Source organism: Coloeus monedula, assembly GCF_965178545.1.
Source record: "Coloeus monedula genome assembly, chromosome: 1".
NCBI lineage: Eukaryota > Metazoa > Chordata > Aves > Passeriformes > Corvidae > Coloeus > Coloeus monedula.
Genome location: NC_138781.1, coordinates 155,671,214 through 155,690,907, shown reverse-complemented (window position 1 = coordinate 155,690,907; position 19,694 = coordinate 155,671,214). Strand labels below are relative to the sequence as shown.

General features: G+C 37.7%; 1 protein-coding gene across 4 annotated transcripts in view; it reads left to right on the top strand.

Moving 5' to 3' along the window:
• TRAPPC9 (trafficking protein particle complex subunit 9) overlaps window positions 1–19,694 on the top strand; it is a 475,415-nt gene that overhangs the window by 53,775 nt on the left and 401,946 nt on the right. For all 4 annotated transcript variants that reach the window (XM_082277955.1, XM_082277956.1, XM_082277957.1 and 1 more), the window contains 5 exons: window positions 1,715–1,800; window positions 8,939–9,065; window positions 10,639–10,771; window positions 12,018–12,178; window positions 19,150–19,302. In XM_082277955.1, the coding sequence (XP_082134081.1) occupies window positions 1,715–1,800; window positions 8,939–9,065; window positions 10,639–10,771; window positions 12,018–12,178; window positions 19,150–19,302 (660 nt within the window). The remainder of the gene's footprint in view (window positions 1–1,714; window positions 1,801–8,938; window positions 9,066–10,638; window positions 10,772–12,017; window positions 12,179–19,149; window positions 19,303–19,694) is intronic.

Genomic DNA, 19,694 nt, shown 5'->3' with positions numbered 1-19,694 from the left:
TGCTTCACAAGGTACCACACCTGAAATGTTTCTACACTGATGCACACAGCATGAGGAACAAACACCAGCTGGAAGCTTTGGCCCAGTCCCAGAGGTTTGACATCATTGGCATAAATGAAACCTGGTGGGATGAGTCCTGTGGCTGAAGAGCCCTGTTGGATGGTTGTGTTTTCAGAACAGACAGTCCACAGTGTGGTAATTGCTAGAATGTGGAGATTCAGGACTGCAGTGCTACTGCAGGTGCCTCTGTTGCTGTAGTAAACCACGATGGTTAACTCTGTACCTGTGCAGAGCAGTCACTGGCTGTTTTGGGGGCTGCAGAATGTATAAGACATCATGGACACTAATAAGTAATTAAATAAGAAATGTACAGAGTGTGTCTTACCATGGTGAATTTGAATGTTTTGTTTTAATCAACAGTTTTGCTTTTCAGGTTTCAGGTAATATAACCCATTAACATCTGTGGATGTATGTGTTTAATTTCCACTAGCATTAATTGGAGTTAAATATTTGCATTAAGTATATCTCCCTTGAGCTCTCTAATATCGCTTGCGAAATGTAATCAGATAGTAAATGATTGTGAATGTACAATTAGAGTACAGATGGCTTCAACTGTGCATTAAAGTCTTAATATTGATAATCCAGGTTTTTGCTGGACATTTCCTAATACCCTAGTAAAAAACTGTTAGCAATGTATGTTAAAATCATTGGGTAAACTAGTAAAAACGAATCCATGTATGTTATAATTCAGCTTATAATCATGATTTATTTAACAAATGTAATTAAACCACCTTTTGTTTACTTGGACTGCAGATCCTCAGCTTGCAGGGAGAATCTTGCCACATTGAGTTTGAAGCCTGAACTTCAGGTGCATGTGGTTCACTGTGAGAAATCTGGAAGGTAGACAAGAACTTGAGGGCTGAAAAGATTATGAAGTGCTGATATAAAATAATCTTTCTGCATTGAACAATTACTCAAAATTTACATCTCTGCTGCTGACCTTCATAATCTCCCACAGAACCACAGAATTACAGAACGGTTTGGGTTGGAAGGGACCTTAAAGATCATCCAGTTCCAACCTCCCCTGCCATGGGCAGGGGCACCTTCCACTAGTCAGCCTCATCTCCTTAAATTATGAAACTCAAGAAAATATTAAAATTGTCAGAGTGAAGTATCTTTAAAGTTGAACATGTCTCTTGTGGTGAGATATAAACTGCAAGTACATCTTTTTACCTGACACACTTTACTTCAGTGTCTCTTTATATACTCCATATCATCAGCTGTGTCTATAGGAGGACTTGTAATTTCCTTGTTCCTGGTGTATTTATTTCTAACCTGGTTGATTCTTATGCAAGTCTCCAATGTCAAGGCCCTGTGTGCTCTACCTAACTCCAAGTATGGAAGCCTTGAAGTGTTGAACATGAAGAATGTGTTTAAGTAGTGTTTTGAATTGATGCCTGAGTTAATTTTGCCAATGAAGCATTGGGTCCTTAGAGCACTATTGCTGTGTTAATGAATGTTTCCAGTCCTTTAACCTATCCTTTGCCTGGGATTTACAGCCTGTGCTGCACAATGCTCTTGAGTAGTACTTGGGCTGTGAAGATTATAGAGAGATATTAAGCATTATAGCAATCTGACTGCTCAGCTGCTGCTATTTTTTTATAACACTATGATTAGGTAATTCCTGCCTTAATTCTGTGATTATTTCTTGTAGACTTCCAGTGGGTCCAGGGAGATGTATGTGAAGTTCAGTTGATGGTGTACAACCCTATGCCTTTTGAGCTCCGGGTAGAAAACATGGTATGCATCTTTCTAAATCTTCTCTTTCTGCTATTTTTCTGAAGAAGAATCTCATTTAGACTTCCAAATATGGTTTTCTATAAATACTTTTAAAAGGTGGTTTAAGCCAGCATAACCTCAGTTTAACGGTGTGGTGTTGTCAATTTTCTCATATTTGTTGGTGATGAGGTATTGAAAAGAAAAATTTCTGCCACTCAGAGTGTTTAAGTGCTTTACTGGCACTGACCCATAAATCAATTCTGAACATTTCTGCATTGAACAGAATTCCTGCTATGTGATTTACATATACTGGTTTTCAAGTAATAATTATATCCTGAAACCTAATAATTATTGTACACTTGCTACTGTAGTTTAAAAGCCCGCATTCATCCTTCCTTTGCAAATTCCTGTTTTGACCACAATTTAAAAACCTGATGAACTGAAATAGTTAGGTCTGAGAAGCTTTGGGTTTTAATAAAAACTACAGCTCATGGATTTGTTGTTCCCAGTGATTTATGTTATTTGAAAACACTTTAATGTCAGATGATCAGAAGGGAGTGAAAAAAAGGCTAAACCACTGGAGAAATATGTGAGGTTAGAAGGATCAAGCCCAAGCTCTCTACTGCTTCAGTTGGCTGCTTGCACTGTATCCCGAAAAAAAAGGCAGTTGTGGTAGATTTTTTTCTTTCCCTTCTTTATTCCAACTAACAGGATTTATAAAAAAATGTTACCCATTTAAAGGTTAAAAGTTCTCTAACTACCAGACCAACTTAATAGCCACTCAGTCCTAATCCAGCTTTTTCCTTTATTGTTAACTGTTCTTACCTTTAATATTGGTTTAAAAATAAATCACATCTCTTAGAGCCTATTGTTCTGTCAAGCTAATTGAATCAGGGTACATTTATTTGCTCATGATTTTTGTTTGGGTTTTGTTTTTATTGATATGTCTGCTGTGGTGTCTGGTCAAGCAAGTTGACCTAAATTACTGATAATAAACCACATATAATGAAGTGTTTTTCCATGGGAAATGAACATGCCCAAAGATTTTGTTTTTATAGCACAATAAAATTAATTTTTGGAAGCTTACATGCCACTTTCTCCAGCAGCATTTTCTCTCACCCTCACAGAAGTACTCAAATTTTTTAGGAATTAATAGAAAAAGTAGTTGTAAAGCTTCACATCAGAAAGGTCTCTGTGGGAATTAATTGATTAAGAACATTTTGATTTACAGTCTAATTTGTATTGTGTAAGAAATGATGTAGTTCTATATTTTAAAAACTTGGACAGTTTCTTAATGAGGAAATTTCTTCCAAGTGCTTACACACACTCAAGAACTCAGAATGCAGTTATTTGCATAGATCTGCACAACATCCATTCCCTGAGCAGTTGAGCTGTAGTATCACCAATGCTTCTCTTCACTGTTGTCGTGATAAAGTTCTGTCTTGGAATTAACACTGAATTCCAGTTCCAGTGGTAAGCACAAGAGGAATTAATTTGCAAACTAGATGCAAATAATTGAAGTGATTAACGTAATCAGAAATTCTGCTCTGCACAAATGTGGGCTCACTGGAAGAAATTGGTTGATTTTGGTGGATTTGTCTGCAGTATCAAGACTGTAGCAAGTTGAGGAAAGTGCCTGCTCCCCTGGATTTGGAATTCTAGAGACAATTTCTTTGGAATTGAGGCCAGTTTGGAGCTCCCCAAATGACAGAAACACTGACATCTGTTGAGTCTGTAGAGGAGAAGAATATTGGAGTAATTCCTACTGCTCTCCTCAATCCCAGGATGGGAAAGTGCAGTAAAAATGGGAGTTGGGCTCTTCCCAGAGATGCCCAGTGTAAGGTGAGAGTCATAGGAAACTTTTGTTATAAAAACCCTCTGTTTTTCCAAGCATGAGGGGGATCATACACTGGGACTGGATGTCCAGATGGGACCTCCATCTTCAGGAATCTTTAAAACTTGAGTGAACAGGATGTGAAAAATCTTAACTACTACCAAAGTTAGCCCTGTTTTGAGCACTGGGCTGAACAAGATAACCTCTACCCTTTCCTTCCAACCTAAGTTGTTGATTTTCCAGTCTCATCTGTGAACTTTCTAGAATGTGGGAATAGATACTACTTTATCATAAGAATAAACTCTTCTGTTTTCATTTTAATAATTCAAAGTGTTGTTTAATATTTTAAAAGGGTGTGTTTTATTATTAACATGTACTCATGCCTGCAGTCTCCATACCTTTTTCTTGTCTAATTTCTCATCACATACCACATTCTTTCAGATTATTGACTCTCACAGACTCAGTTTCATAGCCAGCATGTCCTTTTCTGTCATTTAGTGGCAGTTTCAGCTTGTTTGTCCCACAACTTTTGTCCTTCTGCCTGACTCAGCACCTCACCTTTGCAGGATGACTGCTCATTCAGGCCTGTTTCCAATCTTCCTTGAGTTTGCTCTTGCTTGGTTTCATTTTTCTTTGTCGTTTTCATGGTCCACCATTCAGCCATATGTAACTGTCCTGAAATCTATAATCTTACTTCTTTTTTACAATTTTCCTCTTTCCTTCAATTTAGGTTTGTTTGTTTTGATAGATCACTCATTCCATGTTAAATGAAATCCAAGCTTTTGTCGTGGTACTTTTCCTGCTATGTCTTTCTGTTTGTTGAATTTCTATTGTGATGGTAAACAACTTAGTATTGAGCACAGGTTGTTAAGGAGAATGATTCCCCATGAAAAGGCTTTCTGAGCTTTTTCATTAATTGAAGTATTAATGCTGAGTCCATGTAGGTTAATTGAGGTGTGCTTAAGTAAAAGGCATTGAACTTCTAGACTTGACATGAGGCTGTGGACACAAGACTTTGATTAGTGTAGCTCAGATGATAAACCCTGAAAAATCGATTTCTTTGTTGTTTTATTTTATTGTTCTCAAGGATCTTGGCCCATCTTTGTTGTTTTTACTCTTTATTTCCTGTCATGAATATTTTTGATTTGGGACTCTCATGAGGTATTTATTCTTCATTCTTGCCTGATTTCTGTGTTCCTTTTCTGTCTTTTTCTATTTCTTGTTTCTGTTTTGTCCATGTAGTTAGAAGGCTGATCCAAAGAAAGGTGCAGTAGTGTTTGTAAAATGACAAATGTTTAATTATGGAGCATGGAAGTGATTGGGTCCCACAACTGTGTGAGTCAATAAAGTGAAGTAGGAGAGATCTTGGGGCTGATCAGAACAAATGCTTTAATAAAACACTGCAGATAGCTTAGCACAATGAGAGACAAAAATGAGCCTTACTAGAATTGGCTGTGATAGATTAGACAGAATATTCTTGCCGTGCTGGTGCTGGAGCTCAGGTCACCTGGAGATGTGATGTTCAGCTGTAAATAAGTGCCACCACTTGGCCTTTTCTGCCAAGAATATTGATTTCTGTACAGACTTGTTCAGGTATGTGAGTGTTGGCCTCCAGCTTTTTTGTAGTTTGTTTTGCAGTTTCTGCCATTACTTTGGTTTTCTATGCAGGAAAAAATGACCTTCACATTTCAGGCCTTCAAAAAAATCCAAAAAATTCTGGGAAATCTCCAGTGGATTTATTCTGTATCTTGAGACAAATGCTTAAAGCAGCAAACCACAGTACAGTGCGGTGAGATCTACTACTAAAATACATGTGAAGATGCAGTTCAAAATACGTTAAGTTCTTTAAGATTTTAACTACTTTTTCATCTTTGTTTATCAAGTTTACTATTAAAACCAAGAAAAAAAAAGCTGAGAAATTTTGAGGCAATGTAACATATTGAGGGAAAGCATTTTCTCTGCTCCTACTGTAGAAAATACAGCCATGGTTCCAAGAAAGCTACAATATCTACAGACAGTGTAAACCATACTTAATAAATAGATATCAAGAAACAAAAATAAAACCCTAACCCATGAGAATATTGTAATTTATAATATTTAGTCTTTATTCAAGATTTAAGTATTTGTTCTGTAGTTCTCCCTCTGTTTGGACCTGTATTTAATTGAACATGATTAAGTGTGGTATTTTGATTAATGATGCTTTAAAAATGGCTGTTGCCTTTTTCTTTTTTTTTTTTTTTAAACTTCAAAACTGTGCTATTAGGCCAGAGCTCTATGTTGATGTTTAAAAATACCATCTAAAATTGATGGTTTAAATTGTTTCCATCAGCTGCTCTTTCCTGAGTTCCCATCTTTTGCTGTTTCTGCCATCTTGAGAGAATATTTACTTACTGCTACGCTGCATTTAATGGAGACTGTATTAGTCAAGAATGTACACAGAAAGGTGAAGGGGAAAAAAGAATAAAAATGGTTGTGTTTGGTGTTTTTCTAAGTCTGCTTAAAACAACCATATTAGAAATAGTAGGAGAAATTTCCCTTTAAATAAATATTTGACAGTTTTTGTGTAAAGTATTTGACAACATCGTATACAAGTATGTTCAGCATGAAAACTAACTCTGAAGGTCGTGTTACTTTAAAAAAAGAATGATTGCATTTTGGGATTGGTAAGTAAAGCCTAAAAAAAGCAGTTACATACTCATGTTATTTTAACAGCATCCCCAAATGCTGCCATTTACATGCAAGTTGTTTTGTTCCTCTAAAACTAAAATGAGATTTGAAGTGATTGAAAGACATGCTGTGATAAAAGCATGCATATATTCACTCTAAGACAATTTAAATTGGTTTGTAAGAATACAAAGAAATGTAAACATTTTTCCTGTGTGTGTCACTCATACATTCCCTGGAGGAAACCTTGGATTTGGATGATCTTTTCCTATAGGGTCACAAAGAGAAATGATTACTAAGTGATGACTAAATGATTACTAAGTATTACTACTTGAAATAACGTATAAAACTCTCAGGAGAAAAAATCTAACACATCTCCCTACTTTTGGTGGTGTGGCTGATATGTTTTATTTAATGGATGTGAGAGTACTTCAGCCTTGATTAGGCTTTCACTGTTAAACTGCGAAATTTTAGGCACCAGGGGGCAATGTTGGGCAAATATTGCAGCAGAATCGTCCGATTCAGCAAATTACGATCTTGAAATCGTCTTTCAGACGTTCTAAGATATGTTACTGTCTTTTAAAACTGACTTGTGTGGCCTAAGTTTTAACGGTAAGTATCTTGATTTCAATTTAGGTGTGGAAATCTGAAGTCTAGTTGATTTTTTAATATATATTTTTTTTTCCCATTTCAATGAGTTTTAATGCTTTCTTAATATCTTTACTTTTAAAAAATTGGAAGTTTTACTGAACAGTAGAAGTCTGAAAGTGGGGGAATTGAATGCTGCTTTCTTCTTTCTTCAGGCTCTTCAGTTTCTAGCCCAGGCATGTGGCCATAGTTTAGTGTGTGCTTAGTGCAGGTGTTTTGGCATTTGCATTGTGTTTGTTCTCTAAAAAATCCCTTTGTTTTCATGGTTTGCATTATATATTAGAGAATATTTAAGGGTCTCTGTCAGTTTTGTTTGTTTATATTTGCTACAGCTGATAGTAAACAATATATTGGAGGGCTTGTGGGTTTTTTATCACTGATTTTGCAGGACTTTAAGTCCTTGGATGAAAGTTTTTAGTTGAGGTGAATCCTGAATAATTCAAATGTATTTGAATATTAGGCCATTTGAATATAGGTGATAGATGATGGTTTTGAGACTAAAATAAAAAAAGCCTTCTGTACCTGTTTTAAAAGTGAGTTCTGGAGAGTGTATGGGGTCACCTTTTGTTTGTGTTCTAAGATTTACTTCAGCCAAAGCAAAAGCAGCAGGACTACATCAGTGTTGAAGTGAGAATGTTCATCCCATTTCTGTGGGGTGAATCCCGCTGGAAGGATTAATGTGGGAATCAAAAAGTCTGAGTGCTCTGGTACACTGGGTGGTGAATATATAGAAAGACAAAGTTAGGTTTTACTTATGTTTTTGTGGAATGTTTCTGACAGCTGAAGTCTCCACGTGAAATGGGAGGAAAATGAAAGTTCAGTAGAAATGAGGGTGTGACAGAGTATTTACTTACAACTCAAGTAAAATGGTGAAATGGAATTTTGTGCAGTCTCAAGGACAGAGTTCTCTAATGCAGTTTTCCACAAAGCCAGAGTAGCTTTGGGTGAATTAGCTGTTGCCTCAAGACTGTCAAGTCTACAAAGAAGTAATTGCTAGGACAAAGATTTTACAGATTTTGTGTATGTTATGTGTTTTTCTGTGGCTCAAACCATGAGTTTTTTTCATCTGTCTTCACAAAAGTAGCATGTTCCTCTTTAATAGAGTTCTCAGTTCTCATGAAGCATCCACATGGAGTTGAGATTTAATCCAGTTGTGCTTACTGCTTTACTTGATGGAGCTCTTTGTGTAACATCTTTATTTAAAAATAAATATGTGTATAGAAAAACAACTGGTAACTTTCCAAAATCAAATTTACTTTCAACAGTACATTCTATGCTCAAGCATCTTAAATTCATTAACCAAGCTTAAAGAAAACTTGCAGTCTACTAAGAACAGTAATGCTGTGTTCAGAAGTTTCTTCAATGTTTTTTTTTTTCTGCTTAGTTTCTTGTTTTGTCTCATGTTTTAAATTTAGGATGCTAAAAGATTTCTCTGACACTAAAGGAGTAACTGCAGGCATTTAGGCTTGAGAGAAGATCAGTTCAGCAGCTTTATTCCAACTCACTGAAATGTTTAGGTTGGATGGTTAAGCTAAACTTGCTCTGTTATCTGTAAATAAAAATATTTTTTTCCCCTTAGAAAACATATTTTGGCCAGGTAATTAAAGCTAAGCAAGACCTGCTATTGATGTTTGATTTTCACTGCCCAAAATCTATCACATATTCAAGTTGAAGTCACAGGTACAATTAAATGTAGGTACAAAACAGCACCATGCGGATGATATCTCTGACTTTTTTACTGTGCTTGGGTATGAATTTTTATTAGTTTTTCATACATCATTCCCAGCTCAGTTCCTGAAACATGTTTCCATGTTGAATACAAATCCTGCTGTAATTCTGGATGCACACTGCAGTCACTGTGACTTGAACCCCAAAATAACTGCTATGAGTAAATTGGAATAAATCATAAAAGTTTGGCTGATGTAATGCATGGGATTAAAATATAAGTATGTAGCATAAAAATGTAAGTGTATATCATAAATGGATTTATCTGTGTAACGTGTTTTTTTTCAGGGTCTGTTGACAACTGGAGTAGAATTTGAATCTCTCCCTGCTGCCCTTTCCCTCCCTGCAGAATCTGGTCTCTACCCTGTGACTCTCGTTGGTGTTCCCCAAACCACAGGGCAGATCACTGTCAATGGTAAGAGATGGCTCCAGTCGCTCTGCGTGGGCAAAGCAACCTGAGTTTTGTACCTCTGTGGCTTGCATGGCTTTGTTTGCCACGTGTGTGTTCACCACTCTGAATTCTCCTCAGTAAGTAAAGGAAAAAAGCAGAAGAGGGAATCTGTTCCCTGTACCAGGCTTCATTAAAAACAGCCTGATGAATCACTTGGTTGCAGCAGCAGTAACAAGCACATTCTTGGAGTATCTCATGTGTGAGAGGACGAGGATAATGAAATCCAGCTCCCCTTTATTAATGCTTTCATTTGGAAAGCTTCTGAGGAGGATTACTTGAACTTTTTTCTTGAGAATGCAGAAGATAATCTTGCAGGATTTTTTTTTTTCCTTAATTAATTGTGTTCATGTAAGATTACAGAAATTTTTGCCGATTGCTTCCGTGGAAACAATTTAGCCAGGGTGTATGGCCTGTTGTAGTCAAGATATCATTTCCTTAATAAGCCTAAATAAAACGGTGTTTGTAGTAAGGAAGAAAATTAAAGACCTTTTACAAAAGATGAGCAGACCTAGAAAAGGAGGCATATGTGGAGAGGATGGATTCAACATGTAGTAGGAGTGAATCATCTTACCAAATCACATTTTTAAATATGTCTTCCTGGAATACAAAGTTAGGATACAGGATAAGAACCATTTTAGTAAAGCTAAACACTAAAAGATTATGGCTTTGAACTTGAAGAATCTCTGTTCTCACTGAATTTTTCTTAAGTGCTTTTGTGTCTCCTCATAAAACAATTTTTCATGTGATTTTTTTTTTTCCCCCAGAAACTATTTCAGTGAATACAGAATAGCATCAAAGCATTCAGAACATTTGTACTGTAGTTGTCTCCTTTGAGTTCCACGTACTAAAAATGTATTGCAAGTAGAGGAGTTGATTTCTGTACTTGGCAGCTTTTTGTGTGTCAATGTATCAAATTTTCCTTCAGATATAACTCATAAATACTGCCTGGTAAGGAATCAGTGGAGAGGTATTTTTCTACTAAATTGAACTTTTCAGAAGTTGTGGTCTTCTGTGGCAGGTGTCTGTGTTTATGCATGCATATTTTTTCCATCAATAATTTCCTTTAGGATTCTTTTATCCTTCTGGATGCAGTTGAGATTCTTTCCTATAAACATTTTTCTGAGGAAATAGGGAACGTATGTTGGAGGTTGACATGTTTTATGTGCACCAGTGAGTTTGGTGATGAGGTATAAAATGGTGTCCATGCTATGACTTGTGATGTTGATCTTGTACAGAATTCTGCAGAAGTTACTGTAATGCAGAAATCAGAGGCTCTTTACAATTTCTTTTATTTTACATGCCACAGATGCAGAGGTGAACACATGTGTTGTTTGTACATTGTCAGGTACTTATAAATGTTGTTATTTCAGGGGTTTGAAAGTCCTGTACATATTATGTGTCCTGAGAAGATTTTCCTGTAGAGAAGGTGGTGTTTTGGGTAGCAGATGCACTGACAAGACCTGACCAGTAAACTTAGTACTTAAGACCTGCCAGAAAGCAGTAAAATTCACAACTGATGTTTTCTTCTAAAACTCAGGTTATCATACTTCAGTTTTTGGTGTCTTCAGTGATTGCCTTCTGGACCATCTGCCAGGAGTGAAGACCAATGGCTGCACTGTCGAAGTCATTCCAGCTTTGCCAAGGGTGCAGATCAGCACCTCCCTCCCAAGGTGAGAAATTAAATTAAATGATGATTTTGTTGGGTCATTTTAAGTGTTAGTCACATGCTGAATAAAAACTCTGCCATCTGAGTGTATAATCAATGCTTGACAATAAGACATAATCTATGCCTGGGTTCTTTGCTTCAGAATGCAAACCTGAGTTTTTTGTTCTACTGCTTGAAACCCTGGAATTTTATAGAAATATGCGGAAATAATTTGACAATACTCTTGTGCTCAAAACCTTGGTTTTGGGCAAAGAGGAATGCATCAAGCCAAGAATTCACAGTTTATATTTTAACAATCCAGTCCAGGTGTCCTTGTTAATTCAGATCAATTATTACAGAAGAAAGAAAAAGAGAGAAAAATACATGGAAGAATCACTAATGAATACATGTACATTTATACAGTGACTGAAAACATGATTTTTTTTGCTTTTTAATATGCAATTCCATGATACTTTTTTCAGAATATGAAGGGAAAAAAAGAAATTCCTTCTTCCCTTTCACTCCACATGCCTAAATTTCAGAGCCCTGAAATGCTAACAGTACATGACAGTACATTCTGTATGATCAAAAAATACTGGTTTGAAGTCCTCATCACAGATCTGTTCTGAAAGACTGAAATCTGCTCCTGTTTGTGGAGGCTGCTTGTCTTGTGGTAAGGAAAGACAGGATCAAAGGGAAGGATGGCAGGAATACCTGCAAAAAGACGTGGAATTATCGGTCATTAATCTCAGTAACTTTTGTCCTTGTATCCTTGATGCTTTCTGACCACTCTGCATTAGCACAGAAAATACAGTCAGGAATGGAACCTCTGCCCATCTGTCTTGTTCTGCAACCTCCTTCCCTCATTCATGCTCCAAAGAGTTCATTTCTAGTCCTTGTTTCACCTTTCACACAAGGAATTTTTCCCAGGATCCACTGCCCTGAGGTTTATGCCCTGCACTGTCCACTAAACCTGCTCATTGTAATGACCTGCTCTTGATTTTCTTTTTCCTTTTCACTTTCTTACAGTTTTTACAAGTAGTTTAACAAGCTTTCAGAGTTAGAATATATATTTTGTATTGTTTAAAATCTGACTTGTCTTATGCATAAATTATTAATTTTTGTCCTCAATGGTTCTAAAAAATGGGAATGGAAAATGGTATCTGGTATCTTCAGCAGAAGTTTCTGAGTCTTCCAAGAACAGTGAATACAGTAACCTGGACAGGCTTTTAACATTTTCATCATAATACTTTGTTTGGCACATTTTGTAGGTCTGCTCATACACTTCAGCCTTCTTCAGGGGATGAAATCTCCACTAACGTGTCTGTCCAGCTGTACAATGGAGAGACCCAGCAGCTCATCATTAAATTAGAAAATATTGGAACAGAACCGTTGGAGAAACTGGAGGTGACAGCAAAAACAGTCACCAAGGGTGTGTATGCTGATTTATATTTGGAAATAATCATGCTGACTTCTTCTCTGTTAAAAGGGAGATTATTTGTGTTATACTTCTTTTAGGTCAGTTTAGAATAAATATCATAGTCCCTGTTACAGAGCTGAAATAATTCAGTTTGATTTTATTGTAGGAATATAGGAATGAATGTAAAAGTGTAGAGAGATGAAAGGAATTGTAGAATCATCTGTGTGTTAAGGGTCACCTGCTTTTCAGAATTCTAGATCTAATTTCAGTGTTACTTGGGAAAAAAATCCTGAGGCAATTACTTGTAAAGAGGAAGAATCTTGGGTCTAAATTATTTTCTCCTTATGTCTAAATATGCTGATTAGTTCATTAAATAAATTACTATTAGCAGTAATGTTGTCCTACTTGAGGGAGTGGAATTAAATAAACCTGTTTCTATCTACTCAGTGAGCAGTAGGAAAAAAAATGGAGAGAAGACTTTAAAAGACAAAGCAATAAATAAAATAAGCTATTGAGAGTTAAAAGAATAATTGAAGCTCTGGAAGAAATACAGCACATCCCCTGTGTACACTTAATTCTCTTGAAATACTCAGGCCATGTTAGTATTAAAAAGTTGTCTGATAGATGAATCCTGCTTTTGTTTTGTGATTTTTTTTTTTTTTTTTTGGTTTGTCCTCTGAGGCACTGTTATGAAAATGATCTTAGCAGAAGAACTGCAGGTGACAAGCAGCATAATCTTTACTGACAGTAGAAATACCTTACTTTATTGCAGGTTTTATTCTGTCAGTGTCAGAGCATTAAAATGCAGTGTGATACGTTGTGATTTCTGTTCATTTCAGTATTCAAGCTCAGAATTTTTTTAGAAGAGAGTATCCCCCCCCTTTCTACAACATCAGAGAATAGGAGTTGCCAATCATCTCAAAATAGATTTTCGGTCTGAGACTTGTTACCTGGAATAATTTTAGGAGTTGAAACATATGATGACTTACTCTTCGTATTTCAGAAATTCCAACATGCTCCTCCTGGGCCGGGGGCTGTATGTATGGAATGGAGAGGACAAATACAGCATTCAGGTGAAATGGAAACATTGATGGAATGAAGTGTATTAAATGGTTGAATATATGGGCCTGTGAATCACATGTAAATCAGAATTCTTGTATGTAACATTACACAGTTAATGGGTTCACAGTGTTGAAAGAGAGACTTATGTCAGCTTTAAAACCACCATCTCTCTATGATAACTTCTGTTAAAAACAGTGGGGGAAAAGGAAGAGTTGATAGACTCGCCTCTAAGTTCAGTAAAACTTTTAATTGTAGTTCATCCTGTATTTTCTTTCTCTGTAGAAGATGCTTACAACGAAGTCCCTTTGTGTAGCTGGCAGTGTTTCAGATGTTATTAGGCATGATAACTGTCTATCAGAAAAAGGAAGATTTCTGATGAGTAAGCTATAAGCATGCATGCTCAAAAAATGCAATTTAAATCCCTATCTCAGAAAAAAAAAGGAATGAGTTTTGAGAGGCACTGAATGATATTTGTTCTGACAGTGTGAGAACTGTGCCATCAGAATCATGCAATCAGAAATGTCTGTGTGGGCAGAGACCTCTGGAAATCATCTTAACCTTCTTTTGAAAGCAGAACTTAAGGTGATCCAGGGTCCTGTCAGGCAGAATGTTCAGTTTCTTGCACCATCTCACAGAAGTGAAATGCACCCCTGTATTTGGAACTGTGTGCTTGAGATGAGCTGTTACTGGATGAAAAAAACCCAACTTAAATAAGTGTGACTTTTTACATGACTGTGCTGTGGAAACAATGTAAAGCACTGGAAAAGGCTGCCCATGCAAGAGGAGCTAATGGTCTACATTAAGCATGCAGTAATTATGTTATTTCAAATGTGATTGCATGGAGGTGTTGCAAAGTGTCATAGAATCAATCACTGAATGGTTTGGGTGGGAAGGGACCTTAAAGACCTTGGAGTTCCAATTCTCCTGCCATGGGCAGGGATACCTCCCACTATTCCAGATTGCTCAGAGCTCCATCCAGCCGGGTCTTGAACAGTTCAAGCGATGGGGAGTCCACAGCCTCTCTGGACACCCTGTGCCAGGGCCTCACAGTAAAGAATTTCTTCCCGATACCTAAGCTAATCCTGCCCTCTGTCAGTTTGAAGCCATTCCCCTTTGTTCTGTCACTACATGCCCTGTCCAAAGTCCCTCTCCAGCTCTCTTGGAGCCCCTTTAGGCACTGGATGGGGCTCTAAGATCTACCCAGAGCCTTCTTTTCGCCAGGATGAGCAACCCCAACTCTCTCAGCCTGTCTTCGTAGCAGAGGTGCTGTGAACAACTTAGTGGCCTCCTCTGGACTTTTTCCAACAGGTCTTTCATGTCAACAGGTCCAGCATGTCTTTCTTGTGTTGGGGATGGACCTTTGCTGTTTTTCATTTTAAGTCTCTTCCATTTTAGTTATGGCTCTCTTCCATTTTAGTTACGACCATAAATTTAAACAAATGCATAGGGATGGAGTGATGGTACAGTGACATGGGCTTGTGGTGGTCAACAGGGAACTAAAGTTTTGTAATGTCAGCAGCTCTGTTTGGTCTGTGAATACATGCATGGAACTCATGAAGGCATGACATTAAACCATCTCTAACAGCATCACAAACTCTTGGTGTTACGCATCAAGGTGAGAGGATATGCAGGTGCTTATGAACTATCCATAGTGTATTAAGAAGTTGTCTCTTGGTTATTCTGTACTATTCCTCACTGAAATGTGCCTGTTCAAACTGCTCAAGGTCTCCTTGAAAGCTGGTGGTCACCTTCATCTGCCTGACCACAGCTTGCCTGTCAGCTCAGGAGCCTGTCAGAAGCTGTTGTCCCATTTCAGCCAAACACACAGAGCTTTCAGTCAACCTTTCTTTCACCTGATTTCCTTTGGTTCTTTTTGTCTTGGCAGTTGCTTGTGAATCTCTTGCAACTGCTGCCTGCCTGACCCATTTCCCTACTTTCTGTGTCTGGAGCCACAGCTTTTAGTACAAAGATGAGTGTTGTAAATGGCAAACATTATCTTTTTTATTGCTGTTGGATTTACTGGATGGGATTTGCTGTTGCAGTGCAGTGACCTGACCCCCCTCCCTTGTTATGTTAGCATTTATAGCCAGTCACTTTCCTTGAGGAAGCCAACTTCTCTGGCATTGTTTTGAGTGGTGTCATGTTAATGAGAACCTCTGGAGGTAAGACTTTCACACTTGCCTTCCTTACTTCGTCTCCTCTGTCACTCTCAGGTGCAGCTCTTTGGGTTTTCCACCCTGGCCCTTAGATAAATAAGAACTTGAACCCCCCCCCGTGCAGTTCATAAAGGGCATCACAGGGTTTTCGAGTCCTTCAGCAGCCGTGTGTTGTGGAACAGATCCTGAGGCAGCTCAGCAAGAGGGACTTGTCATGCTGCCACAATAGACACGTCTGTCATGGCTTTTAGTGTCTCACTGCACTGAGCCAGGCTGTGGCATCTGTAGGTTGGACATCACATGTCCATACTGTCAGGGCCAACTCTGTGTCACCTTACACTGTCCCTCACCAGGTCAGACAGTTTAATCCTTTTTTTGGAAAGATGACCTGTGCAGAGCTGGATGCCTTCCCACCCTTTGGCTGCAGTCAGCTCTTGTTAGAAGCTTGTTATATCTCAGTTGAGGGAGTGCAGTCCAAAGGCTTTGATAAACCAGCTATTTGATCCACTCAAAATCCACTGGTTTTGAACGTGAGGCTTGAGAAGAGCCCATCAGGCAATCTTAGCACAAGTGGTGAGCCCAGCTACACAAACTGAATGAACCCGGATGATGAAGCAAATCCTCATTGATCTTTCCTAGAAGTGACTGACCTCTGGAATTTAAACATAGAGAAACAGGTTCAGCTGTCCAGCTGTATTCTTCCCATGGCCTTTGAACACATCTGCCAGACCACAAATGAAAAATCTACTCTGAGGTTCAGGAAGAACTGTGAATACCCAGGACTAGATCTATTTACCTTTTTTTTAGCTAAACAAAACTTCGTAAATTCTTTCAATTTGGAGTTGGGTTTTTGTGGTGGATTGACCCTGGCTGGATGCCAGATACCCATCAAAGCTGCTCTGTCACTCCCCTCCACAAATGGCCAGGGGGCAAAAATATAATGAAAGTCTCATGAGTTAAAGCCCAGGAGAAATCACTTACTGATTAGTGTCACAGAGACAACAGATTCAACTTGGGGATATTAATTGAATTCTATTGCTAACAAAATTGTATGGGATAATAAGAAATAAAATACATCTTAAAAACACCTCCCCCCTCCACCCCTCTTTCCCAGATTTTCCATCTCCTTGCACAGTGCCACTGGGAGGTGGAGATGGGGGTTATGGTCAGTTCATCACACATTCCTGCTTCTGTTCAGGGAGAGGAGTCCTTCCCCTGGCTCCTCCCTGGAGTTCAGGGGAACCTCATCTCTGGCACCTGGAGCATCTCCTGCCCCTCCTTCTCCACTGACCTTTGGTGTCTGCAGAGTCGTTCCTCTCACATATTCTCATCTCTCTGAGCACAATTACTTCTGTGCAATAACTTTTTTTTCTTCTTAGTGTCTTATGACACTGTAAAGAACGTAACAAGTCCTGCAGGTTCATTTCTATCTACCAGGTCTAGGAGAAGTCAAAATGTATGAATGCCAATGCCTGTGCATTTAGAACTGATAGTTATTTTGAGTTTATAAAATAAACTATAGCAAAAAGCCAGTTTTACCAGGGGATTTAAGACTGAAAAGAACTGAGGTTCTTGTGATCTCAAAAGAGTTTTCTATCAAGTTTCTCTATGTAAAATGTCAGAATGGATTTTTTCCTTGGCAGACCTTAAAATCTATTAAAAGTTAGATTGGCCTGGGATAACCCAAAGTTGGTTTCTGGGTAAGCTTTTACATTGTATTTGTTAGGATTTTAGTGATTTAGTATCCAGTAAAATGATGAAACAGGTTGCTATTTACAACTCCTGATAGCAGTTGCTTTTAACTTCAGATGTTTGCTAAACACAGATTTTGGACTCAAGAAAGACCTGAATGCAGGCTTGCCCCAGATTAGCCTTCCACTGAACTGAAAGGTCTGAAGCCAGAGTATAATTCACTGTAATAGTGATTACTGAACAGGGTCAACATTGTTAAACTATAAACAGTGTCAGATAAATATAAATTAGGTGTCTCTCTACAGTGTAGCTTTTAGCTCAAGCATTTAGATCTTGTATTGTAATTACTAGTGTTAATTAGAAAATATCTGCAAGGGCTATTCTCACTTCAAAAGTCTTTTCACTTGTAATGTCTTCAAATAAATCTCATACTTAATGAAAACATGTTTTGGAAACAGTTTGGTGCTCCACTGCTTGGGATAAGTCCTTCTTTGTTTACACTGAGGGAAAACATTCCTTTAGCATATTGGATTTTCACTTGTTAGGAAAAGGGGATAGAGATTGCCGTACTTTTTTTCTTGAAAGTAGAAGAAAATAATCAGAATGGTGATATGGTTCCAGCTAAATCATTGGATGAGGTGGAGGTGACTTTAAGGAAACAATTATTGGGAGGATTTTTTATTTTTACCTCATCTTTGTGTTTATGAAGAAATCTGTTCTATTGATTTGATGGGGAAAGACAACACAACACCTGGTGGTCTGTGAGAAGAATATATTTCAGGCAAAGCTGTTATTGTTTAGGTAGAAGTTAATGGAAAAAAGATTCTCTTGGTTTTCTCCTTCCCTAGAAAGGGAAACCAAAAGTTTCTGTGCAAATCAACATGATTTGGACATAATCTGGAATTCTGATTGCTGTTTTTGAAAGATCCTTTATTCCAGGTTTAGTTGTAGAGGCAGTCTGCCCACCCTGTCCCCTCACATGTGGATCTTAGATGATGGTTTTGGAAAGGTGCTGAAATCCCAGTGGATTTTAATTACCTTGCTCTTCCCAAGTAGCCTGGGAGGATGTAGAGATGAACTGTGTGACTTTCAGTGGTCCCTGTTATGCAAAGCTGTGCTCAAATAGCGTTTAAATGAGCTTTTAGAAGAATTCCCCAATATACTTTGGCGATAACATACATTGCTGTAATAGATTGATGTATTTTTAGGACTCTCCCAGTCAAACCGTCACTTTTATTTTATGTATCAATAGACTTTCTTGTAGTACTTTGCACGGTATGGTTGCATATATGAATCAATTTATGGATGGGGTGGGTTGACCCTGGCCAGAACTGAAGACCCAGTATAGATGAACAGTAAATTCTGGGGGCTTTTTTTTCTCTTGTTTTATTTTCTGGCATGTCAGGCTTATGAGGGAGGACTTACAGATCCCCTATCTCATATGAACCAATGATAAATAATATATTAAACAAATTTTCTTCTGTCACAGAATAATCCTGTCTGGCAGCATCCTTAATGTTTGGCTCTAGTAAAAAGCTGCTTCTCAGCTTTAAGGAAGGACTTTATAAAAAGATGAAAGCCAGTAGTCTTCATTGCCTTCTCCAATACTCAATAAATAACTGAATAATGATGTTACAGCTGTTTCAGAATTCCAACTGATTAAGTTTGGTGTATTTTGATGAAAAGTGCTTTGCATTCATGTGACACCTCCTGAGCTGAACTGTGTAAGATTCAAAACTACATGAACTTTTAGAACCCCTGCAGGCTATATTTAAAGTTTATATTTAATGCTGCCTATTGTGCAATTTTTTTTTTCTTCTGGTAGTGGTCTTCTTCACTTAAATTCGTATTTTGAGCTTTGTGATCTGTATGATTCCAGGTCAGTGTCAGTATCCAGTAACTTCTCTATCCTTCTAGTGTTACATTACATTATTTTTTAATACCTTAATTCTGAATATTTTAGATTTTAAACAGGACATGACAAATTGGTTCATCCTCTCTACAGCAGTTCAAAACTGAAATTTCCTTAATGCAGGACTTACGCTCATGAAAGATTTACTTACTTTGTTACAGAGAAGCTGTATGGAGATTTCTTGAGTTGGAATCTAGAAGACACCCTCTGCCAGTTTCCTCTAAAACCTGGAAAGATTGCAACATTTACTGTAAACATTAAAGTGAAGCTGGACTTTTCATGCCAAGAAAACCTTCTTCAGGATCTCAGTGATGGTGAGTTTTTCATTTCTCCTTGTTTAGGAGGGTTGTATGTGCTGCTGGAAACGCTTTTCTAACTGCTGTGCCATTTGTGTTAAACTGATTTGTGATGTGGCTGCGTGTTTGAATATTTGTGTCTTGTAAAGCAAAGACAACCCTTGGCTGAGCTCTACAGATTGAAGGGTGAATTTTTGAGACAGCTGTGGGCATGAGAATCTCACCCAACTTCCCCATCATGAGACCTTGCCATGGTATCTGTTAAAATATTTTTTGACAGTGTTTCTGAGGTATCTCTTTGTATCCTTACCTTATGAAGGTAAAGAAAAATAATTCACAAACATTAGTGGGATTTAAAGAAAAATAGCATTGAGTTGATTATTTAATTATCCAGGATTGCAGAATTCTGA